Raw genomic sequence first — 25,254 nt, forward strand, 5'->3', positions numbered from 1 at the left:
ACCCTGAGACACACGTCTTGGAAAATCGAAGTGTCAAGCTCAGCATCTTTGCCACATTTCAAACTAGGTAATTACCTTCTCTCCCAAAGGGAATCTGTTTTATGTATTTGTGTCCTTTCTAGGTTACAAGTTTCCCAAAGGCAATGATCTTGCCTTCCACTCATTCTACACAATGCTGAAGTGAAATGCACATTTTACAATAACAATCTAATTATTCCACACCCCTCTGAGCTACAGGATGACCTGTTATATAATTGCCAGTAATACAGAAATGTGCCTGCCTCATAGAAATCGTTGCAATAAGTAAAGGTTTTTATTTTACCTAAAAGTAAACTATTTATTTCTTTGCAATAGAAAAAAACAGACCATTTTCCTGTCATCCCAAATTGTGAGTCATTATCAAATAAACAACACTGCATTTCAGTTTGTCATTTTTATTAAGTCTGCAGAGTTGGGGTTTTTTTTTAACTACACACAACAAATACTTTGATATAATCTAAGATAATAAAATAGTGGAACAACTTTTCTTTTTCTTAGATTTACATTTGTATAGAAACAATCTGTGGAACTTCTCACTTCAAAGGGTGTCTAAAAACTGTGATTCATCCTCATTGCTTTAAATAATTGTTGGGTTAAAGGTTGCCATTTCCATTCTCAACTGATATGTGTCTCTATGCAGTTTCCCTTGGGTCCAAAGCTTAAGGCCTTGGGAAGGTGGTCAAGAAAAAAAGGGTGGCCACTCTCCTCTCTGCCCTTCCCCTTATATGGAGGAAAGTGATTGGAACAGGACTGTTACAGAAGCCAGGAAGAAAAGAAATCGATTGCACAGATCTTGTTTGCAAGTGTCGAAGTCGTAACAAGTCTTTACATGACAACGACCTATCTGCAGATGGGGAATTCCATCATGACAGCACAGTGCCTGTTTGCCCCCAAATGTTCCTTTCTTCTGCTAATCATGTCAGTTACTATGGATAGGCTGTGGCCAAAAGTTCTCCCTAAGGGCTGGCTCTTTTGTCACATTGAAGTCTTGGCCCTGGCATTATGTCACTTGGATGCTATGTCTTGGTGCCCAATAAGATCTACCATCACCTAAGAAATGCCTCACCCCACCCACAAATCCCCAAAGTGCTTAAGAGTGAAGACCCCATGGGGACAGTATCTTCAGTGCCCAGGGACTCTGGCCTATATCATTCCATTGATCTTAGTCCACTCGTAGATGTCCTGCTCGCACACTATGTCGGAGTTGATGAGGAGGTATCTGTCGCCTACACAGAAATGCTTCTGACAGGCGGCACATTTAAAACATTCCAGGTGATACACTTTGTCTTTCACCCGCATCGTCATCTCATAGGCACGGATCCGCTTGTCACAGGATGCGCAGAGACCATCTTGGCCAAAAAGCCTGGGGCAAAAATAAAGAAAAGCTAAGAAAATAGTGGCAGAGATAACACTGGAAGAGAAGCCTTGGGGTGGCTGCTATAAAGGAGGCTGAACTTCAGGACGCCAGGAAGCTGGCAGACTTGACCCAGATGATGGCCGACCAGCACAGTCTTTCCTAGAAGGCAGAGGGGACTCTGGGATGAAACTGTGGCATCTGTGTTTGGCATGCACCCTCCCTCTTCTGAGCTCTTGCCCTTAATTCAGCAGCCACTCACCATGCCTCTAGGCTGCCCCAGCCTTCTCCTCTGTACAGAAGACTCCCAGCTGAAGTGATTTGTGATAAGGGGTTAGGCATGTATTCTGTCCCTTCCAGGGGAACTGTCACTTTAGAAGAGGAGCTGCAGGAAAGCCCTAGGGGGCCCTTTGAGAGGGAACTGACCAGGAATGCAATAAATTGGGCATCTTTCTGAGGCTCCCAAACTCTATCATGTCAACAGCCACTAATTCCACCCATGAGGAGGGCTGGCCTTGAATGCCTCTATAAGCTGCAAAGCCCATCCCCACATGCCTAGGCCCTGGGCTCCAGCTGCCGGGGGACAGGGAGCTCTGCAGAAACCTGTGGTGCAGTGACTTGTGCCTCAGAGATCTGGAGGACAAATAGCATCTCACAGCAAGTGGGAGATCTTAATCCATGGTCCTCGCCATCCCACTGGCATGAATCTCTGGGGAAGCTTCTCTTTGGGACTCTCCTAAGCCTCAGTTATCAGTCACTTATTTGAAACAATATCCAGCGTCAGGGTGGAAGATGCAGCATGGTCGCGTTCAGTGCAGTGGGTCTCTAAATGTTGGTCCTGGGACCAGCAGCATCAGTGTGGCCTGGGAACTTGTCAGAAGTACAAATTCTTGGCCTCCGTCCCCGCTACCGATTGAGACTCTGGGGGAAGGTCCAGCAGTCTGTGTATTAACGAGCACTTCAATGTAACTCTGATGCTGGCTACTGTTTAAGAACCAGCCTGCAATAGTGGAATTACACAAGTACTGGAACCAGAAAAGCCGGCTTCAAAGTTGAGGGCCAGCCCCGAGCACCTGAGTGTCCCTGGCAAGACCTCTGGTTTGTCTGCATGTCAGTGAAACGGCAGCAATAATCACAGCATCTGCTGCACTTAGCTGCTGGAAGGCTCAAGTGGAGCATGTCAGAGCACCAGCGGTCAAGGGCTTAGCCAGTGCTGCTTTGTTCTAACACATCCCGGGTGTATTCCCCACTGCACCAGTCTTGCTGCAGGAAGTCACTTTCACACGTGGCTGACAACACAGCATGTTAGCGGGGTGGTTGCCACATAAAACCTGTAGGACCATTTTAGGTAAATACCTGTTCTTATTGGAAGTTTTTACTAACTCCAGAATATCAGAGAATCAATTGGTACATTCTAAGAGGCTGTAGGGGAGATAAGGGCAGTTGACAAATTTTGCAACATTTGGGCAAAATTAATGGAATGGAGAAGGGGTGGGCTGTGAGGAGAGAACTCATTGTTGCGGCCAGGGCCAGCTGATTTCCTTCTGAATCCCACTTTCTGTTTGAAGATCTCTGAGTGTTTTCCAGGCACTGCCTGGGAGCAAACTCATTAATAAGGAAAAACATTTTATCCCAACATAGCAGATGGTGGAGCTGTAGGTAACCACCACCCTGGAGGTCACAGAGTGGAGAAAGACAGTTCTGGTTTCCTGACTGTTCAGTAAGTTAAGTTTGGGTCTGAGCAAGAAAAACCACTTAGGAAACAGGTGGTATAGAATGAATCCAACCGCCTGGAGTGTGAGATCCTTAAGGAAGAAGGGAGCTGATTAAAGGGGAGTCGGGGGGTAATTTACAGTACACATCAGGCAGCTGATGAAGGGAAGGACAAAAGACTAATATTTGGTATTATTAGTCTTATAATATATAAGACAGGATCAGGTCCCAGCATCACCTCTCACTAGCCAGGTGACCCGAGCAAATGGCCTCTCCTCCCCGGGCTGCTGTGTCTTAAGACATAAAGCAAAAGAGCTGGAAGAGGAGGCCCCTGTAGCTCCTTCCAACTCTGGTATTCTGAGATTCTAATAATAATACAAATTAACAATGACTTGACACTTAACTTGAGTATTAACCTCTGGCACCAAGAATTGGTGCCTTAGGCTGGCTATCCCAGAAGCAGACCCTGAGGTGAGGGTTTATGTGCAAATGATTTATTACTGATGTGTTCTCAGGGGACACCTGTAGGACAGCAGTGGGAGCTGGAGGGAGGGGGAAGAAGCCAAGCCAAGCTGCGTTCTCAGGCTAAGGCCCTCACTCTGGAGTGTGAGTTATGTCTCCAAGTCGCTCTGGCTCCAGAAGAGGTTGCAGGGCTTTGATACTCCTGCAGTGTCTGTCATTGATCAAGGTCTGCTGGGCATCTGGTGGCGGGCAGGCATACTACTGGACCTAATGGATGCAGGTGCTCGTTGTTGAAAGTAAAACTACTGGGGTAGAGGGTGGGGGAGCACACAAAAACCGGTAAAAATGGATCCAAGGGGATCTGGGCTATGCAGCAACTGTTAACAGCTGTTGTTAGATTCCCAACAATACAACGTAACAGCAGCAGGGCTTAGGTTCTGCATGGGGGTCTCATGAATATTTGAGGCTAAGTGCCTGAAAAAGACTGTATCAGGAGAGTCAGCCATTGGAAATCCCCAAGGCGAGAAGTGATCCTAGGGGAAAGAAGCACTGAACCCCATCGGAGGTCCCTTACAGTCACCCCTCAACTTGCCTTGTTAAAAGATACGGCTGGATATGTTAACAAAGCAAGTAAAAATGTCCATGGCTAAAGGACTAGCCCTGAAACAAAAACCAATTTTTCTCCTTTGCCAAGAGGTGTAACATCTTAAGCTTTCTGCTGCCCATTTTCATAATAATATAAATATTAAAGCAAGGCTAGAAATGCCTGCACTAACACAGAGTTAATTAACATGTTGCCTAGGAATGTAGCAGGGAAAAGAATTATTTCATGTCACCAAGACACAAGTTAATTAACATTGGGTTCTCCCAGACTATTTTTTTCTCTTCTTTTTGAAAATGGAAAAGATTAACAAGCCCAGGCAGTGCTGGTTTTATTCTTGAATGTTACATAAAACCATAGAGATAGGGAGAAGCCCAGGCTCTTTTGACCTTATTCTACCGCACTTCATTTAATAAGATTCAAATGATTTGACAGGGATGTGGTCAGAAGCCCAATGGGAATCATTTACCCGGCTGCTTGCTGACTGACCTGGCAAACTGGGCAAGCAAAACCAGGTCTGTATTTATCCCGGATCTATCTTCTCGTAACTTAAAAAAAAAAAGGACCAAAATTATAATCATGATCATTGAAAAACCCTACTTATTTTCTCAGAAGCACCAACTTTGCAAGGACTTTATCAGGGAATTAGTGGGGAAGCTTATTCTGTCTTTGGGGAAACAGGTAAGCTTCCTTCACCATGGAATTGCCTGCAGCTTTTTTTTTTTTTTTTTTAATATAAAATGCCCTCACGGCAGGTTTGGGAAAAAGAGCTGGCCTAGCAGCCAAGGGCATTGGAGTCTGAACAAGCTTCCATGGGTTGGATGGCCCTGCTGTATCAGGGCTGCATGCTCTGCAGACCTTCTGCCACAGGAAGATGGCGAAAAACTGACAGCTACACAGTTGAGAAGATCTGACAGTAGAGGGCACAGAGTTACCTCCACAGCAGCTACTATTCAACTAGAAATGCTAGAACATTCGAGGCAAAGGCACTCATTGAGTGTTGGAAAGTTCACATGGCCAATAGTACGACCCAGAGCATGAGAGATGTCCTTAGTTCCTGTCTCACTCGGTGCTGCAGAGTTTTAATCTTACCATTCCATTCTTCCATCTCTCTGTTCATTACATTGGAATACACTTTATGATGTCATGAGGGTAAGTTATAAAAGCAGCTAACGTCTATCTGATACTCCTGTATCAAGCCAAGTACTTTACATGTATTATTCTATCTAATCCTCACCATTTTCTTGGAAGTCGATACTATTATTATTCCCATTTTACAGATGAGGAAATCGAGGCTTAAGGAGGTTAAGTAACTTGCCCAAGATCACAGTGCTAGAAAGGAATATTATTGGGACTCAAACCTACAACCAACCCCAGGGCCTTTGCCCTTATGTCCATCGAATACCATCTTTCTACTACGAGAGTCAATGCTTGGAGCTCCGTGGCAAGAACATGGCTTTCTAGTTTTAAATTTCTCATCACATAATATTGGAGTCATACAAAAGAATACTCTATAATATCTACCTATCTATCTGTTTTGAAGCATTAAAATGAGCTCCTAAGAACCCCCCCAAACTTATAAACTAAAACACCCCAGTTCCTATGCTGCTCCCTCTGTCCTCCTCCCCAACCCCATCCCTTTGTCTGCCCCCCCCCAGAAGGAACCACTATTCTGAATTTTGTGTTTACCACTGTCTTGCCTTTAAAAATATTCATATTTTCCCACACAGGAATGTATCCTGAGATCATGCTTCTCAAACAGGAAGAAATGCCAACTGCTTCTCTGCATGGGGCGGCTGGGACTCGGCCTCGTTCGCCTCCGCAGCCTGACCTCATTTGGGCACAGATGTCCACGGATGGCCTGACCTCCCTTCTGTGGAGCCGGGGGGCAGCAGGGAAGATACCTGAGATAGTCTCTCCGGCACAGCTTCCGGCCCAGCTTGTAGTAGAGGCGCCGACCCACCTCGCCCAGCCGGCACCCACACAGGTCACAGCTGAGGCAGTCCTCATGCCAGTACTGGTCGATGGCCTTCAGGAAGTAGCGGTCCCCAATGTTCTGCTGGCAGCCGCCGCATGTCAGCAGGGACGGGGGGATCTGCAGCACCTCATCCACTGGTTCCCTGGAGAGAAGGCCATGCATTAGGGACATCTCACCGTGGCAGGACTAGCAGCGGAGGTCAGGAATCACTCTGGGCCAAACAGGGAACCTCACTTGATTGCCTTTTGGTGACATAGGAGAAGGGACAGGACAACATATCCCCAGGCCAGATTGAAGAGAGACCCAGCAACCTTGGGTTAAGACAGGAAAGAGCTGGACTTACACCTTCGATGCTATAAGAAGTCAACAAGGGCACCAAGAGCCAAGGCAAGTGCAGGTGGCACTTTACCCCCACTCCCGGCCCAGCGCCATCTGGGCACCTCAGGTCTCTTCCTTTTTCCACTCTCGCCTCCTGCTCTCCTCTTCTTCCTTCATACTTCTCCCTCTTTTTCCTCCTCCCAAACCCAGGACCCCAGAACACCCCCTATCCGCAGAGGAGGCACTCGAGACCAAAAGAGTTGCCTGCTGCCAGGCAGCCATCTACCCAGAGCGCCCCAAATCTGCAAATTCCCCATGTGCCAGCCAACCTAAAGCTCTTCCCAACCGTACAAAAGCAGAGGTGAGGAAAAAAGAAGAAAGCAGCCAAAAATTATTTTAGGTTGCTTTCTCTTCCCAAAATAAAAATTCCATCAGCATATCATAGAAATTCTCTTTATTTTGTTTTTTGACATCCCATCCCTCTTACCGAATAAATCCTTGGAGAAAAATTCCAGATAGTAAGGCCATTGTCAAATTTTTAAAGGAGATCAAATAGACCTTTCTTTCTTCCCATGAAAATTTTTACAGCAGCAAAACTGATGGGGATAAAGTTGATTCAGGAAAGAAAATGCGGAGGGGACAACGATTATCTTAAAGACAGTGGAAGGCGACTGAACAGACGCTGCCATCTCAGTCCAGGCAGCTCATTAACAGTGAGCCTAGGACACATGTTCTTTCAGTAAAAAGCCATGCAGAGTCTCTCCTGTTCACCTGCTTCGCTGGAATCTGAATACTTTTGTTTTACATTTTAAAATAAATACTTTTGCCAAAAGTGGCAGGAATGAGTCCAGTACCAACTGGGACAGGAGAAAAACTTAATACTTGTTGATTTGCGGTAATGAACAAGTGCTCTCTGGAACCTTATTCAAACACAGATCTATTTTTTTAAAAATCTATTATGTTTTTTAACATGGACATTCTTCCAACTATGAAATTCTCAAAGGAAGTTTCCTCCTGGGTACCTTGGAGGTGTGAATCTGTACCTCCTATTTCTCGCTGGCACTAACTTAGCAGGTGACCTTGTGTCATAATTGGCCTGAGCCCACAAAGCTCAGCACCCATTATACTTAGGGAGGCTCGATCAGTATCTATAACATACTCTGAAAACATTAGGGGACTGTCAGGTAAAGTATGAAGCATTCCCTATGAATATTTAGGAATGCTAAAACCAAACCATATTTTGTAGATACAGTATAAGAGGACTTCATGAGATTATCTTCTTTTAGAACAAGGAAATGTCAAACCCAAGCCAGTTTCTTTGGGGAAAAAAAATCAAGACCATAAATAGTTTTAAGAATTCACTGAAGCTTGACTTGCTTTCCTTTGTTTCTAAGGATTGTACATAAAGGACTCCCATTCTCCCTTCTGTAAAATAACTAATACCCCAGGTCTTTGCACATGCATCGACTCAGAATAGCATTTCTTCTTTTTCCACAGCCCACGGTCTTACTTTGAGCTTTCAAACACACTCATGGGACCCTGACCGTGCTGGATGGACTGATGCTGATGCTGCCAACCAACTGTGAAAGAGAAGAATCTGTACTTAGCTGGTGCAAAACTGCCCGGAATTAAACTGAACTGCTCTCGTTACTCACGGGGAGGCAGTAGGAGCCACCAATTGCACGGTAGAGGAAATCTCTATGTTCATGAATTCTGGCTGTTGTTCTGTCTAAACGTTTCATTTCTATGCTTAGGTAAGTCTCTATCTGTAACTTGGAGAGACTGATTGTAATGACCCAAGTTGGCTTTGAGTGAGTACACAGTGAAACATCTAGGACACCGGGCTGCAGTAGAAACGTAAAGCCAAAGAGCTATCGTGATGGCCTGAGATGAGATAGAGAAAGACAAGATAAGATACTGGCTCCATCTATCTTTCTATAGTTAATGATAATGTCACATTATCTTTGGTGGACAATCCAAGCAAATGACTGAGTGGGATTCACCCTCAAATTAATATTTTATATTCCCCCAGAGCCTATCCGGAATATTACACCTGAATATTACTTCGGCCTGGATTTCTGGGATAATTTCTCAACAATTTCCAAGACAGAGAGAGAGAAAAAAATATGCTACAGCAATTTCTCACCTACTTTGTCTGCCTTTGACTAGAACCTGTCTTCACTGGGCAAATAGTGAAGTGAAGGATGGCTTGGTGACCCTCACTTAGCAGGGGCTTGCTGTGTTATAGAGTTAGCATGCTTCAATTTTCTAAGCTCAGTGAAAAAGCACAAACTTTGAAAAGAGCCAACTTTCTTTAGGGAACTGAAACCTCCAGATTTATCTTCTAATAAAAGGATTAGTGACTAAATTCTGCTGATTGAAAGGCATCAGGCACCAAGTTATACAATTCACTCCCTTATTGTATTACTATGGTCTTGCTCAGTCTCTGAAAACCCAGGGCTCAGTTGTCATTCTAAGTTTATAAAAAAGTGAACAAAGCACCCTTTAAACCCATTGTTTGCATAGACATATGCTTTAAAAAAGGAATGTTATTTTTCTCCTAAGAATCTGTTTAAGGAAACTAGGTTTTTGTTATAACAAACCTAGCTCCTTAGAGAACCGATGTCTTAACCTTCAAGACTGAATAGTGATGTTTATATTCTCATTGGATCGTGGTACTTCCTGTGTTTTATGAGAACATGCTGCGCTTTTATGCTGGTAACTGAGGGTAAAACCCAGGTAAATAAACACCATAGAAGACTGAAATTGGAAGGGGTGGGGGAGGGACTTCAAGCAGGAAAGCCCAATTCTTTTCAAGCAGGAAAAGAAAAACAAAACAAATGCCTCTTAAAAGCACAAATGGACAAGTCATTAACCAGCTCCTTTGGTCTGGTGTAACAAATCCCTTCAAAGGATTAGATGGGGACTTCAAAGGAATAAAAATTCTCAAAACCAGACAGCTAATGACTCTTAAAAGGGCATGTGCGTTGACAGGAAAATGATATCTTAAACACCCCTTGGTCCCCATGTTAATACTAAAGAATGGGTATAAATTGGGAATAGGAGAACATTCCAAACCAGTACCAGGCTCAGAAAACATATGCGACAAGTGCTCATTAGAGCTCTGGTTCTCAGACCCCAAATCCTTTTTAAGACTGTGATACAAACTATGAGACGTCGCTCCCCAGAAAAATCCTCCTGTACACAAAATGGTGCACTAACTTTCGAGGTTCACAGACCCCCATCGGTGGACACTGGGGCAGGGGTGGAGGGGTGGGGTGGAGATACGTGTACCCAGATAAACTCCGGATTTAGCTGCTCTAGAAGTCTCTGGAGACCAAAACGAGCTCCTAGGTGGGCGGTCGGACCCCCTCACCCGCCCGTCACCCGCGCTGCTGGCAGCCACTCCACCTGCGGACCGGGAAGGGGGCCGTCGGGAATCCCGGAGGACTCCACTTGGAATGTTCCCCTTTCCAAGACCAAATGGACAAAGAGAAAGGGGGCCGGGAAGGAGCGAGAAGGGAGCAGAACCAAGCCCGGCACGCTCTCCGGATTGCACCTGCGCGCCTCCGAGCTCCCCCCGTGCCTGCTCCTGTGCAAACTTTCTGGCCCGCGGTGGCTTTGGAGAACGTCCCAGGTAGCCTAGAGGGGCCCGCAGAGGCGCCGGGCCGACCCCCTTTCCCTGCCGCCCGCCACCCAGTCCCTCTTCCAGTGCTCCCGGAGTCACCCGCCAGGAAAAGGGAACCTCTTGCAAACAGAGGGGGCCAAGGCCACGCTGCGGGCGCGCACCTGCGACCCCCTCGCCGGCCGCCCGCGCCACCCTGCCGCGAGGCCGTGGGCACGGGGGGTGGCAGGGGCGCCGCACTTACTCAGACGGGTCCAGGCTCTTCCTTTCGATGGCCGAGGACATTGGGGAGGGAGGCGGCGTGCCGGGCGGCGGGGGCGCTCCCTTTGTGGCGCGGGGCTGGCCGGCTGCTGCCGGGGCTCGGACCCCCTCGGGTGCTCGGGCGCTGCCGCCGCCGCCACCGCTCCTGCGCCTCCTCTTGCTCCGGCGCTCCGGCGGCGAGCTCGCCCCTCCGCGCTCAAGGACAGTCACCGCGCTCCCTTCAAACGCCAAAGAGAGAGAGCGAATCACCGGGCTGCGGGCGCGCCGCGGCCGACGCGGGGGCCGGGGCGCGCAGCCTGGCCCCGGGAGGCTGCAGCAGCTGCTGCTCAGGACTTAACCTTCCATCCCGGTCCCGCCGCCGCCGCCGCCTCCGCCCGGTCCCGCTCGCGCGCTGTCGCCGGCTCCGCGCCGCCCGCCCCGAGCCCCTCGCACCTTCGCCCGGGTCGCGGCGCGCAGCTCGCGGCCGAGGGCAGAGAGGGGGCGGCGGCCTGGGGGCGGGGAGGGGACCGCGCGTCTCTCCCCGGGCTTCCTCCTCTCTCGGGAAGGTCTATTTTCGCTCAGCTTCCCTCTGTCTCTGGTTTCATTTCCTTTTTCCTGATCACGATTCAAATACAATAGAAGGAAATCACATTTAAAGAGACAGCTGCCCAGTCCCCCCTCCCCTTTTTTCTTCCTTTTTTTTTTTTTTTTTTTTTAACGGGGCTCCTGGGGATTAGCAATACAAACAGCAGCATCAGGACTGACTTGGCTTCTTAAAGGGACCAGCGTCGGGGACGGGGACAGTCGCTCGGCGAACTCCTCTCCTTGGAGAGGAGGCTGGGCAGCCACTAAATCATTCTTTAGGGTTTCCCCTCTTCCGCGTTTCCCTTTTGGTGTAACTAAGGCTCAAAGTAGCCAGCAGGCAGCTCAAGCAAGCAAGAAAAGACAAGAATGTGAAATAAGCACCTACAGAAATGCAAGCGCTCCGAGTGGCTTTCGCGCGCGTCCCGGGTTCGAGGTCCCAGGTCCACCGACGCGGGGCACGGGGATGTCCCGGACAGCGCGACTCTGCCGGCGGCGGGCTTGTGGCTGCGTCCGCGCTGCAGAGGGCAAGTGGAGCGGCGCGAGCAGGGATCGCACTGGCTGGGCGCGCCTGAGCAGTGTCAGGGGCCGCCAATCCAGGAGGGAGGGTGGCTGGCAGAGGCCGCGCTGGGCATCTGCTGGCAGCAGAATTGCCTCCTGCAGCATCTTTCAAAGAGCGGGCTCCTGCAGCTAAAGTGCCAGTCATATACCCCGACCGGAGAAAGTGCTTTTGAGATGATCGAGAACATTGCTTGGGAAATTATTTTGCCCTAGGTCAGGCAAAGAGAAAGAAGGCAGACTGGATTTGGGGGGTCAGGTTTCTCCTCCAACCTAGAGGGCAGGTTCTGGGAAGAGGCAGGAATGCAGAAGGGGAGAGGAGGAGGTTAATAGTCCGCCCTTCCATAGAGAAAAACTTTGGTTTCCCTGGGCCTCAGAGTTCCTTGAAAATGTTTGTGCTCAGACATTATTATTAAATGCTTATTTGTGCACGATGCTGGTCATGAGGCTTGTGAAGAGTACTTTCAGAATCCATAGTTTTATATGAACAGCCTGGATCATGGTCATAGATAGGAATTTTATCTGCATTTTAAACTTGGCCCTGATGGGCCTGGATGAGCTCATCCTGAAGAGTGGTGGTTGAAATCAGGAGAGAATCCCTAGATGCTCAGTTGTCCCTGTTCAGAACTAAATCCTCATTGACTTTTCACAGGTATAACCAGAATTTACTATTGTCTCTGTGTCCCAAAGCTTGGGTCCCTAAAGTTTATAATTAAAATCTGTATGTGTGTGTGTGTGTGTGTGTGTGTGTCCAAGGAAGTCTTAAGGACAGCTTTGAGTCCAAGTCAGGCCTTCAGTATATAAAAAGACATTTTCCTCATCAGATCCTTGCTTTTAATTAAAAAAAAAAAAGACTAGAATTCTTAGGCAAGCCTAAATTATGTGGTAAATATATAACCTACCACTTAACTATAATTTCTAACAAAAATGCAAAGAGACATGTAGGTTGTAACGAACAACAGTTTATCTACTTATAACCAGTTAATGTAGTGGTTAAATGTTAGGACTTTGGACGTGACTGCCTGCGTTTGATTTAGGCTTTTATTTATCTGCTAGCGTGGCCTAGAAAAATGACTTAATCTGAGGAGGCAGTATTGGGTAGTGGCACCTGTATTAACCTACCCTTTACCACCTGTGTGAACCTGGACTAACTGCAGGAATTTAAACTCCCAGTATCCTCATCTGTAAAATGGGGATGACATAGGTTGTTGTGAGGATTAAATGAATTAATGCTTGCAAAGTGTGTCACATAGATTTGTAATGGAATGGGCGTAATAATAGATAGCAGGTTGATTGCAGCTGGCGTAGATTAATTACTCATACATGGTGGCTGCTGCTATAGCAAAAGACATCATTGAGATAATTTTAAAAGGGTTGAAATGAAATTTAAAGTTGAAATAGGGGTTTAAAATATGAATTTCCCACCCAAATTCAAAAACTATTCTCTGTTTTTTAAAAACAAATAGCGCAGAGTCCCCTTACCTTAACTCCTTTCTGCTCCTAAACAAAACATATAACATTTTCCATTTTAATGTTCATTATCTTGGTGACTAGATGATACGTTTGCATCTGCTTGCTTTTATTAAATCTGATAAGTTGCTATAGTTCTTGCTACAGTTTTGCATGGGACCCAAGTCAGTTGTTAAAATAAATATGTCCTTGGGTTCTAGGAGGTAACCTCAGAATAGCCAAATTTGGGGCATAAAGTTTCCTTTTAATAATATGCTTCTGCTTTGTCCTGAGTGTGCAAAGAAAAAGAGATTACTGTGTACGACTTTGGGTCAGTTTCATATCTTTCACAACTCTTTGGGGAGAACTTCCTTAGAGAAGGTGAATATTTGAAATGGTATCTTAAGATTTCAATTTCACACACGGTGGTTGTAAGAAATAACTGCCTACCGGTGGGATTTCATTTCTATTCAGTGGGCAATTAGATTGCTCAAATTTAAGTTTACCATTTAGATTCAAGTCTCAGAATGTGTTTTTATTATGAATAATTTTAAAGCAATCATGACCTTATTGTACCTTTCCGTACCAACCAGTACCTGTCTTAGGCAGAAGAGAGACTCAGTGACTATGAAGAGATTTGAACATGTTAAACAGTTCTTGAGAGTTGAGGACATCTGTACTGGATCCCTGCCCCGTGGGACTGAAATTTAATTCCTTCTCCCTGTCCCCCAATTCTTGCAAATCTTAAATACCCTAAAATTTAGAAATGTTTAAAGTTTTTCTTCTTGAATCAGATTCAGAAGAAGATTGAATCAGTCTGCAAGATGAATCTGACCCCAGATGGATTATTTTTTTTCCTGTGGGCATTTTCTGTGCTTCTTGCTTATTACCTTTACAATTGTTTTCTAGAGAAGAACAGTTTCAAGTGACTAAGGCTGCATTCCTTTGCTTAAATAGACTTCTTTAGATATGAAAATGCAAATGTCATTCTGAAATGCCAACAATGACAATTTACTTCTTTTTTTGTTTGTTTTCAACCATTAGAAGCCAGGTTGCAACATATGCCTTTTTCATTGTGACATTCACATATAGAAACAAAAATAAAGATCTATCTTAATATGGCTTCAACCCTAAATCTTTAAACTATTCAGTTGTCGCAGGCATTTGGCTGCCAAACACATTTCAGAACATTTTGGGGCCAGTTGATAGATAATGTTTTCATAGAATGTTAGACCTATTAGTAACCTTAATGATCAAAAAAAAAAAAAAAGAAAGAAAAAGAAAAAAAAATTAGTAGAAAAGAACGCAAAGTAAATCTTAAAAAAAAAAAATCCATATCAACTAAGTCTTAAGAAAATAAGCATAGGAGTCAGATAGCTCAGCTGTTTACTAGCTGTGTGACTTGGGGAAAGTTACTTCACCTCTCTGAACTTCAGTTTCTGTATCTATCGAATTGAGGTAATAGTAAGGCTCAACAGGGCCAGGACTAGCATGAAACCACTGGAGTGTCTGGTTACCTCATAGGATTTTTCAGAGGATTCAATAGAGTAATATGGGTAAAAATGCTTTGCACAGTGAGGGTGCATAGTAAATGCTCAGAAATGATAGCTGTTACTATTACCCCATCTTGCAGAAGTAATCACCAGTGTATCAGGAAGCAACAATCTCGCAGCCAGCCCAGACATCCACCAAAGAATGCTGAGACTGGGATGCTGTAAAAGAGCCGGAGTGAACCTAAGGCATCAGCAGGCCCCAAGCTTGCTGGGGAATTTCCATCTTTCAGCAGGAAATTCAGGACTGTGCCTATTCGCAACCTGGGTAGGCTGCTGACAGTGTCACTGCCTCCCTACTAAACTGCCTACTTCAGCCACATCCCCGATTTTATTCATCGGATCTTTCCCCAACTTCTAAACCACCTTTTACAACTAAGTAGTGTTTCCTCTGCCTGAGATGCTCTTTCTCCTGATCATCCTATGGCTCCCATGTACTTCATTCAGGTCTCTGTTCCAGTGTTTTATCCTCAGAAAGGCATTTTAAAATCCCTCTTCTCATCACTCTCCATCCCCTTATCCTGCTTCGTTTTTCTTCTTAGTATCATCACTATTTCCTCTTTACTATATATGTGTGGGTAGGTTTCTTGTGTGTTTTGTTTTGGCCTTTCCTCCCAGCTAGAATGTAAACTCTGTGAGGGTACAAACTCTTTCTGACTTGTTCCCAGGTATGTCTTCAGCTCCTAGGATGTGTCTAATACAAGGCTGTCCCTCAGTGAGTACTCAATGAATGAATGAGTGTACCAATGGCGGCCCTGCTCCCCTTAGCCAAAGCATGCCTGCACAGTGCTCTCTGGGTAAGTGTGGGAAAGGAAACTTGAAGTCCCTTTTTCTTTCTAGAGCATCACTTTTAGGAGAAGAATAAGGGCCAGATACCATTCAGATTTGGGTCTAAGAGTTTGGCTTGGAAAAGAGATCGGGCTCTTGGCTCCAGGAATGCTGACATACAGGTGCTGTTTTAAGTCCACTCTTTGAAGCCTGGCTCTGCACTTCAGAGCCCCCACGCCCACAAGTACCAATGGAAAAAACACAGCCAACCACGTGGGTAAAAAAAGCACAGACTTTGGAGACAGACAGACTTATGTTTGAGTCCTGGCTCCTTTAGCTAACGTGGTTTCAGGCAAATTATTTAACAGCTCTGAGCCTCAGTTTCATCATATGCAAAATAGGGATAATAATATCTTTGTTACAGGGTTGTAGGAATAAAATGAGATCCTGCATGCCAAATGCTTAGCACAGTGACCAACATAGAGTAGGTGCTCAAGGGACGGAGCTATTATTAGAATTAATTAAGCAAAGAAACCCATAGGAGGATATTTGACAGGGAAGGGTTTTCTTGGCTGGACATAGATGGATAAATGAAGTTCTGCCACAAAAGGCTCAGCCCAAGCAGGGTGGGGTCACCCTCCCTGCCAGGGGGGCAGGGTGGGGGGAGTTCTTGCCTCATCTCTCCTGCTATGATGACCTCCAGAGACAGGTGGGTTAGGTTCGCAAAGACCTGGCCCAGCCTCCTGTTCGTGAAGTGACATGAAGAGACGATGTTAGGAGCCTGTCCTGACCACTGGCTCTACAGAGTCAGGGGTCTCTGGTCTGGACATTGAACCCCAGACAGGCCTTCCATTGGAGGAAAGTGGGCGGTGGGGTCAGGCCACTGCTGGGAAAGCTGCATTTTCTGACATTTGTGCCTAGCTGAGGGCACTGAGCCTGGCAAGGGAAGGCAATTCTGACCTTTCTGATGACACTTGAGCCTCCAACCTATCTCCACATTTCCTGAGCGACAAACCTCAATGAGAAGGTGTAGAGCTGGAATCTCATGTATGGTACTTCCTAGAAATGCCCATTCCTGAGGAAGGTATCCTTTGGCAAAAAACCAGGCCAAGAGCTGCTTGCTTCTTTCTGCCAGTTTTCTCTGCTTGCTTTCAGTCGCCTGTCATGTGTCCTACTGCCAGACTAACCTGTCTGGAGTTCTGCTTTCTTCATGGATACCACCCTCCTCAAGAACTTGCAATGGTTCCCTATTGCCTGTGGCCATCCACAAGTTGCTTAACCTCTTGAGACCTCAATTTGTCTGTTTTATAGAAAGAAGAGGTGGACTGGAAGGTTAGAGCTGAAGTTCTATGTGTGATTCTGTTATTCCAGCAGATTAAGGCCAAATCCCCCATGCTTTCATTCAAAGTGCCCCATAATCCTGTCCATTTATTTCATTGATCCAACTTTCTCTCCTACAGCCCTGAACCCTGAACATCCCATCCAGCCTGGTCTCCTCCCTGATCTCAAATGCACTGCTAGTGGCCATTTCTGTGCACTGTTTTACTCTTTTCTCTCTATCTGGGATGTCTGCTTTGTCCATGTTTCAAATCTTTGGTGCTAGAATAGTAGAGTGATTAAGAATAGAGGCTTATAGATAAGTAAACCTGGTTTCGCGTTACTGCTACACAACTTACTATCTGGGTAATCAGGCAAATCTCTGAGCTTTGGTGCTTGCAACGATAAAGTAGAGACAATGATAAATATAGGGTTAGAAGTAGTAATTGTATATATTATAAATATATATAAATATATTTAAATAATAATATATTTAAATAAATATATATTTAAATGTATATATTTAAATAAATATATACAAATATATTTAAATATATATAAATATACATATATAAATAATGTATGCAGTGGGCAGAGCACTGTGCCTGGCACATAGTACGTGCTCAGTAAATGGCAATGGGTACTACGGTTTGTACAAAATCCTCCCCAGTCCCCTCTGCCTCTCCAGATTTTGTCCGTAGACCTGGACCCAGCTTAAGTTACATGTTTACCCTGAAGGTTTCTCTGCCCCTGAAGCTCACAGGGTGATCCCTTTTGGAGTTCTCACAGCTCTTGACTCAAGGGCCTGGTTTAGTGCCTCATCAGACTCGGTCTTGCAGTGCAGTGACTGCACATGGGCAGCATCTTGCCACCTCAAAAGAGGCAACTTGCCTTAAATTCTTAAAAAAGAGTGACCATGGTTTTTATTTTCACTAGCTCCCTGATATAAATCTGGAGATACTCAGTAATTGCTTTTGAATTGGCAGCTTCAAATATCACATCCATGTTTATCAATTGCCCAATTCCTAGATTCACATTGATATCCCCAAAGACCTGAGGGTCTTTACACTGTTGAGGAAGGTCTCCCCAGAGCTGAGGATGGCCCATGCATTGTTAGTCACAGACCTCTTACAAACCTGGTCACAAAAACTATAAATCTCTTAGAAGAAAATATAGGGGAAAGCTTTATGACATTGGATTTAGCAATGACACTAAAGACACAGGCAACAAAATTAAAAATAGATCAATTAGACTACATCAAAATTAAAAACTTTCATGCATCAAAGGATGCTATCGATAGAGTGAAAAAGGCAGCACATGAAATGGGAGAATATGTTTACAAATCATACATCTGATAGAGATTAAGATCCAGTACATATAAAGAGCTCCTACAGTTCAACAACATCAAAAAAAAAACAAACAACCCAATTAAAAAATGGGCAAAGAATTTAAATAGACACTTCCCCAAAGAAGATACACAAATGGCCAATAAACACATGAAAAGATGGCCAACACCACTAATCATTAGAGAACTGCAAATCAAAACCACAATGATATACTACTTCACACCCATAAGGATGGCTATTTAAAAAAATTAAAATTAAAAATTAAAAAAATAAAAAACAGAAAATAATAAGTGTTGGTGAGGATCTGGAGAAATTGAAACATTTGTGCATTGCTGGTGGGAATGTAAAATGGTATAGCCATTATGGAAAAAGTATGGCAGCTTCTCAGAAAGTTAAAAATAGCATTCTACATCTGGGTATATACCCCAAAGAACTAAAAACAGAGACTTGAAAAGATATTTGTACACCCATATTTATAGCAATATTATTCACAATAGCCAAAAGGTGGAAGCAACCATGTGTCCATCACAGATGAATGGATTTTAAAAAGTGGTATATACATATGATGGAATGATATTCCACCTTAAAGAGGAAGGAAATTCTGATACATGCCACAACATGGATGAACCTCGAAGACATTAAGCTAAGTGAAATAAGCCAGTCACAAAAGGACAAAGACTGCATGATTCTACTTTTACATGGTACTTATAGAAATTCATAGAAACAGAAAGTACAGTGGTGGTTGCCAGGGGCTGGGGGCAGGGGAGAATTATTGTCAAATGGGTACTGCATTTCAGTTGGGGAAGATAAAAGTTCTGGAGATGATGGTGGTGATGATTGCACAATTAAATATATTATTTATATATTATACATGTGTATATTTATTTACACACACACAAAAAACCCTAAAGTTAAAGACCATTCCCTAGGTGCACCTCTGGTCCTACATGCAAAATTTTATATATTACTTCAGGGAGCTCACAACCTTCTTGGGTTCATCTATGGACCCATTTAAAAACCCCAGTGCTATGGTGAAGCCAATCCCATGAGCTCCAAGACATACCTGAGGTCCCACAATGGCAATCCCTGCCCACTTAGGCTTTTGTGAACACTGCCGGTCCCTGACTTTAGGACAACCTTCTTTGCAGAAGACCACTTGGCTCCAAGTACAGGGGAAAAGGGTGCAGTTTGTTATTATGTAAAGCCACATCCTTAAAGGAACTCAACACTCTTATATATATCTGCCCTCTCCTCTGAGAATCCTAGAGTTTGAGTGTAGCAGGCACAGGCTCCATTTTGGGTGATGGTGGTGGTCGGGGGGGTCTCCTATGAGCAGAGCATCTCTAATGCCCGTTCAGTTCACTGCCCCTTTCGGAAGATGAACTCCACCCCCTCACGCTTTCAGGCCACAGTGCTTCCCATCATTTGCAGAAGGCTGCCTTGGGTCATATCTTGCAAAGGAAGAACTATTAAAAAATATTCCATTTGTATTTCATGCGTGGCACTCCATCTGGAAATATCTTTTATCTGGCAACTTTTGCAAAGTGAACTGAATCTTGAAGGAGGTCCTGGCAGGTTTATGCTGGCTTCTCTGTCATTCCAATAAGTCATTTCCATCCTAACCTTCACAAGGGTTGAGCAATTGTGACTTGGTGTGGAAAACAGGACTGGCATGGGATGGCAGCAAGTCTTCCGGGCCCTGAGGCACCTTTATTAACCCTTAAACCCCCACCCTTGGAGGGCAAGAGCCAAGTCTAGAAGATTATTATGTACACTCTCTCAGCTGAAATGTTATTTCCTTAGAAAAGTGTCCCCTCAGTCCCCCACCGCTCGGCCCCATACTAGATTAGGACCCACCATTATATGATTTCACTCCAAGTTCAGACCACAATTTGTAATTATACATTTTGTCGTTGTTAAATGTGGTCTGGCTCTCCTGAAGACTACAAGCTCCTTCTGCTCAGAATTGAATCCAAGAGCCTTAGCCTAGTGTGTGGCATGCAGTAAGCATACAACAAATATTTATTGAAGGAAGGAATAAATAGATAAATAAATAAATAAGTAAATAAAGTCACCTTACCTGCCTCTCCACCAATTGCTTCAAGTCCAGGTTGAAAAGTACCTTGTTTTCAGGACAGTTGTTACTGAAAGAAAATGAGAGGAACCCTCTGGTTTAGGTAGCTAGAAGTAGCAAGCAGAAATGAGAGAGAAAGAGTCCTTATCTTCAGTTAGAGAAATGTTTCCAAAGGTCCTTGATAAGTTAGGGAAAAATACCCCCAGGGCTTTCTGATGATAGGCTACTATCCTCGATAGTGTGGCTGGGTGGGGCAGGTGGAGCTTTGGCATTAAGGCAAAGGGATGGACTCTAACGGTTTCTTTGCTGGTTGAAGAGACTGCTTCCTGCAGACTTTTTTTCTTCTTCTTGTACTGGCCCAGCTTGTAAATGTGAAGGCGTGGCACCTTTTCCAAAAGTGCAGGGCTGGTCTATCAGGAGCTGTCCTTATTGCTATTGTGTGGCCTTTCAGTTGGATGCTCTGGCTGGTCTGAGAAGGCGAGAGCTTTGTGTTTCGTGCTTTGCAAATCTCACACACCTGAGTCTCAGAAATCCCCCATGAGTTAGAAGGTGCCGGTAGCCAGGCTCCTATTTTTATTTATTTATTTATTTATTTATTTTTCTGTTTTTCTTTTCTTTTAGTTTATTGCTTGTTAGTTTATTTTTAATTTATTGTTTTTTTATGTTACCATTTGATAGGAGAGGAAATCAGGCCAAAGCCCTTCCAAATCTTAAACCTGCCTAAACTAGAGAGTGACAGGACACCTACTCATTAGACTCTGGCATTCCTGCTCACAAGAAGGTCTTCTGCGAATTTATTTTTAAAGAGGAAGAGCTTCATTTGGCAAAAGTCGGCACAGAGACTGTATCACCCGGTAAATGGCAGTTGTTGGATTTGTCTTTTGAGTGATTCAGACAAAAGATTAAAGTTATGAATATTGGGCTTATTGTTGCAAATAATAACTACCTTTTATTAAGCACTTACTATGTGCCAGGCATTTTATATATTTTATCTTATTTAATCCTGATAATCACTTCTTGGCCTTTTGGCTAAGATCAGTGTAATCCTGGTAACAACCTTCTGAGATCAGTTGTAGTATTATTCCAATTTTACAGATAAGAAAACTGAGAGTCAGGAGAAGTTCAATAACTTACCCGTGGTCACACAGCTGCATAAGTGTAGAAGATGGGATTTAAATGCTGGACTTCTGACTCTGCCCTCACCGTGTTTACCATGCCAGTGTTTCCCAAATATCCTACATTTGCTAGTTAACAATACATATTCTTAGGCCCACACAAAATCCACCAAATCAAAATCTCCAGGGGTTCAGAACGTCTTTCTCTGGATACTCAATCTAAAGTAGCCTCTTCCCCAGCCACTAACACACCACTATTTATTTTCATCATTATGCTTGTCATTACCCGATATTTTCTTATTTATGTAATTGCTTATTTTCTTTCTCATCCACTGTGATAAATTCCATACATGAAGAGACAAGACATCAAAAGTTTTATCACCTAGATACTGAACAAGGGGTGGTACCTAATAAGTAGGTACGCATTTATTGGATAAATTAGTAGATAGTGTCTAAAGCACTGTGTTAAGAAGAATTATGAGTCTGTACTCAGGTTCTGGGATTATCACGGAATACTGGTGTGTCTCAAATGGGACTATATCTAGCTAAAAAGCTTCTGCACAGCAAAGACAACTGTCAACAGAGTGAAGAGGCAACATGCAGAACGGGAGAAAATATTTGCAAACTATTAATCTGATAAGGGATTAATATCCAAAATATACAAGGAAATCAAACAACTCAACAGCAAAAAAACAAATAACCCAATTAAAAAATGGGCAAAGGACCTGAACAGACATTTTTCAAAAGAAGACATATAAATGGGCAATAGATATATGAAAAAATGCTCAACATCACTAATCATCAGGGAAATACAAATTAAAACCACAATGAGGTATCATCTCACCCCAGTTAGACTGGCTATTATCAAAAAGACAAAAAATAACAAATGCTGGCAAGGATGCGGAGAAAGGGAACTCATACACTGTAAATTAGTACAGCCATTATGGAAAACAGTATGGAGGTTCCTCAAAAAACTAAAAATAGAACTACTGTATGACCCAGCAATTCCACTACTGGGTACTTATCCAAAGGAAAGGAAATCAGTATACCAAAAGAGATATCTGCACCCCCATGTTTATTGCAGCATTTTTCACAATAGCCAAGATATGAAATCAACCTAAGTGTCCATCAACAGACGAATGGATAAGAAAATGTGGTATAAATACTACTCAGTCATAAAAAAGAATGAAATGAAATCCTGTCATTCGTGGCAACATGGATGATCTTGGAAGACATTACATTAAGTAAAATAAATCAGGCACAGAAAGATAAATACTGCATGTTCTCACCCATATATGGGAGCTAAAAAAGTTGAGCTCATAGAAGTAGAGAATAGAATCATGGTTACTAAAGGGTGGGAAAAGGAGAGAGAGGGGGGATAGTGAGAGGTTGGGAAGAATAAGTTATAGTGTTCTATAATGCTGCTAAATAACTATAATCAATAATTTATTGTATATTTTCAAATGGCTAGAAGCGAGGAGTTCAAATGTTCTCAACACAAAGAAATGATAAACGTTTGAGGTGATAGGTATGCTAATTACCATGATTTGATCATTACACATAGTATACAGGTATCAAAGTATCACTCTGTACCTTATAAATACATACTATTATTATGTGTCAATTAAAAAAATACTGGTGTGTCTTCTGAGGCTGTAGGATTGGGACATGTTGGCCCACATGCCATATATTTGCCATTCTAGAGAAAGAAACTCAATCCCAAGAAAGTCAAGTGCAAGATGAATGCAGCAAGTCAGAAGGAGAGCCAAGTAAAATGTAGTCCCTTCCTTCAAAGACCTTTATCTCTTCCTTGGAAGTCAAAATGAACTCATAAGTAATGGAGAATGAACAGATGATCAACAGTGAGGTGCTGACCAAAAATGCAATTGGATTAAGTAGAAATGAGAGTGGGAATAGGCATGGAAGTCTTTCTGGAAGGAGTAGAAATTGCCTTGCCCTTTGATGAGTGATTACCTGGGAACTTCCTTTGGGTCAACTTGCACTATCAGCTTTACATAAAGTGTTTTTTCTGGTCCTTACAACACTCAAATGGAGTAAGTACTGCTAAGTACTGAGATGATAATTTTATGGATGAGGAAACTGAGTCACAGAAAGGCTAAAGAACTTTCTCCAGCTCACAGAGCTACTAAGGACTGAGTAGGGATTAACAGCCAATGATTTCTCTTAACCAACCCAGTAAGCAGAGGAGGTGTACCTGGCAGGAAACAGCCCAGATAAGGGTCCTGATGTGGGGTCAGGAGTTGGAGGTGCAGCTCAGGAGTGGTGAAGGAATAAACCAATTGCTGAATTGGACCACGACAATATTCCAGTGAAAGGAAATCAGTCTGCCATTTTCTCTCATTTAAAGGCATTGGATATTAAAATGCACCCCACCTGAGCCAGTAATCACAAATAACCCAAAGTTTTATTAACTTGCTTAGGCATAGGCAGAGTCCCTGGGTGAGGGGCACACTACAAGAGGGCTTCTTGGCATCTTGAGGGGAGAGAGCCTGGTTCTGAGGGCATTGATATAGGGCAGGGGCCCACTTGTTGAATAATGCCAAGAGGCGGTGGAGCGGGGCAGATTAATTTTGAGTGATCTACACTGATGGGAGTCAGGCTAGGGGTTGGGGGAGGCAATCAAAAAGAGCAAGGGTGTGTTACCTTGCACATGACTTTCTAGGTGTAGCAGAAGTGAGTGGGGCTAGGGCATCTGATGGTTTCTGCCCTGGTGGGTGTTATCAATTTGGCTGAATGTCATTTTTCTGGGAGTGACTTTTTGCACTCAATTCATTTTCTCTGAAATTCACTCCCTGACATTTGGTTCGCCATGCCAAGGCTCTTGCTAATATACTTGTATATAGACTGTACCAATTTTACATAGCCAACTCAGTATGTAAAGTCTCCTTGAGGCAGGAGGGCCCCTGAAACAAGGTTATCACAGGCTGCAGGGGACATTTAAGTCCTAGGGATTTCAGGGTACCGTGTGCAAAATTTGCTTTAGGTTTGGTGGTACATCTGTTGGGCTATTTGGATTATTTGCCTGCAGTATTGATCCACATACAGCAGGATACAGTCTTTTGAGGGCACATACTGTTCCTGGGCAGCTAGGAAATCATCTGCAGTTAGTCTAATCCCCACCACTCTAGCATTTAGGGATTTTTGCCCTTTGGTGAAAGCTTCAAGTGCTGCTGCTCTTTGTGTTTTGTGGGCGGATAGAACCTTGGGCCTTTGTCTGCTGTATCTGCTAGTTTTCCTTGTGTAATCATATTGTGAGCCCTAGTCCCATGCTTCTGGCCCCAAATGTCACAGAGATACCTACAGCAATGGGTAGGAAGGTGGCTCATCAACTCCAACTGGGGACGGCGACCAGCGGGATTCAATCATAGAGTGGTCAGAAAAATGTTAAGAAGATTGTCAGAGTTACTAGTGGACAGGTGAGTTTAGGTAGTTGGGGCATCAGGAGGGAGTTGGCTAGGGGAGTGGCAGAGGTGAGCCAGGCTCCCTCTGGGGCTTCTAATCTCTCATGTTCCTTTAATATCTGGGGGGAGAAGGGGAGCACTGGTTGTGCTCAGCGGGCCTAGGAAGACAGAAACACAGGCATGCACATTTAGATAGATGCATGATCTGGACTCTTGGGCCAGTGACCAGACTTAACAGCATCAATCATGGTCTAGCCCAGCATAGGACCTGGGGGCCTGGGCTAATAGCAATTGGCATTAGTTGTTTTGTGGTGTGATGGTGGGGGGCTGCTCATGAAGGCAGATTACAGACCCAACATTGTATGAGGTCCAGATTAGCCTGGGGATAGCCTTAAGCAGTAGGATCTCTTTGGGAGGCCCAGAAGGGGAAATTTCAACCACAATGGGAAGGAAGTTTATTGTGCCCAATGGGGAGGATGGGGAGGGAGAGAGTTACAACTTTGGGGGTCTGTCTGGTGGCCACCACTTTCAGGTATGTGATACACATGGAATAGGGAATCCACTAAGGGAAGATACTTGTGCTTTGGCAGGGGGCATTTTGGTAGATGATGTCAGTAACTGGGTGGACATCATCCAGGATGCAGTGGTTGGCTGGGCTGTGGTCATCACCTGCAGTGTGGTGGTTGATTGAGCTGAGGTCATCACCTACAGTGTGGTGGGTGGCTGGGCTGGGGTCATCACCT

General features: G+C 44.3%; 1 protein-coding gene across 1 annotated transcript in view; it reads right to left on the bottom strand.

Moving 5' to 3' along the window:
- Positions 1–471: 471 nt before the first annotated feature.
- LMO2 (LIM domain only 2) overlaps positions 472–25,254 on the bottom strand; it is a 28,059-nt gene continuing 3,276 nt past the window's right edge. Inside the window, exons 2-6 of the mRNA XM_063094986.1 lie at positions 11,297–11,430; positions 10,784–10,839; positions 10,335–10,569; positions 6,074–6,289; positions 472–1,402 (exon numbers count right to left, since the gene is read on the bottom strand). Of these exons, the coding sequence (XP_062951056.1) occupies positions 1,183–1,402; positions 6,074–6,289; positions 10,335–10,569; positions 10,784–10,839; positions 11,297–11,430 (861 nt within the window). The 3' untranslated portion in view covers positions 472–1,182. The remainder of the gene's footprint in view (positions 1,403–6,073; positions 6,290–10,334; positions 10,570–10,783; positions 10,840–11,296; positions 11,431–25,254) is intronic.

The sequence above is a fragment of the Cynocephalus volans genome, chromosome 4 (assembly GCF_027409185.1).
Source record: "Cynocephalus volans isolate mCynVol1 chromosome 4, mCynVol1.pri, whole genome shotgun sequence".
Classification (NCBI taxonomy): domain Eukaryota; kingdom Metazoa; phylum Chordata; class Mammalia; order Dermoptera; family Cynocephalidae; genus Cynocephalus; species Cynocephalus volans.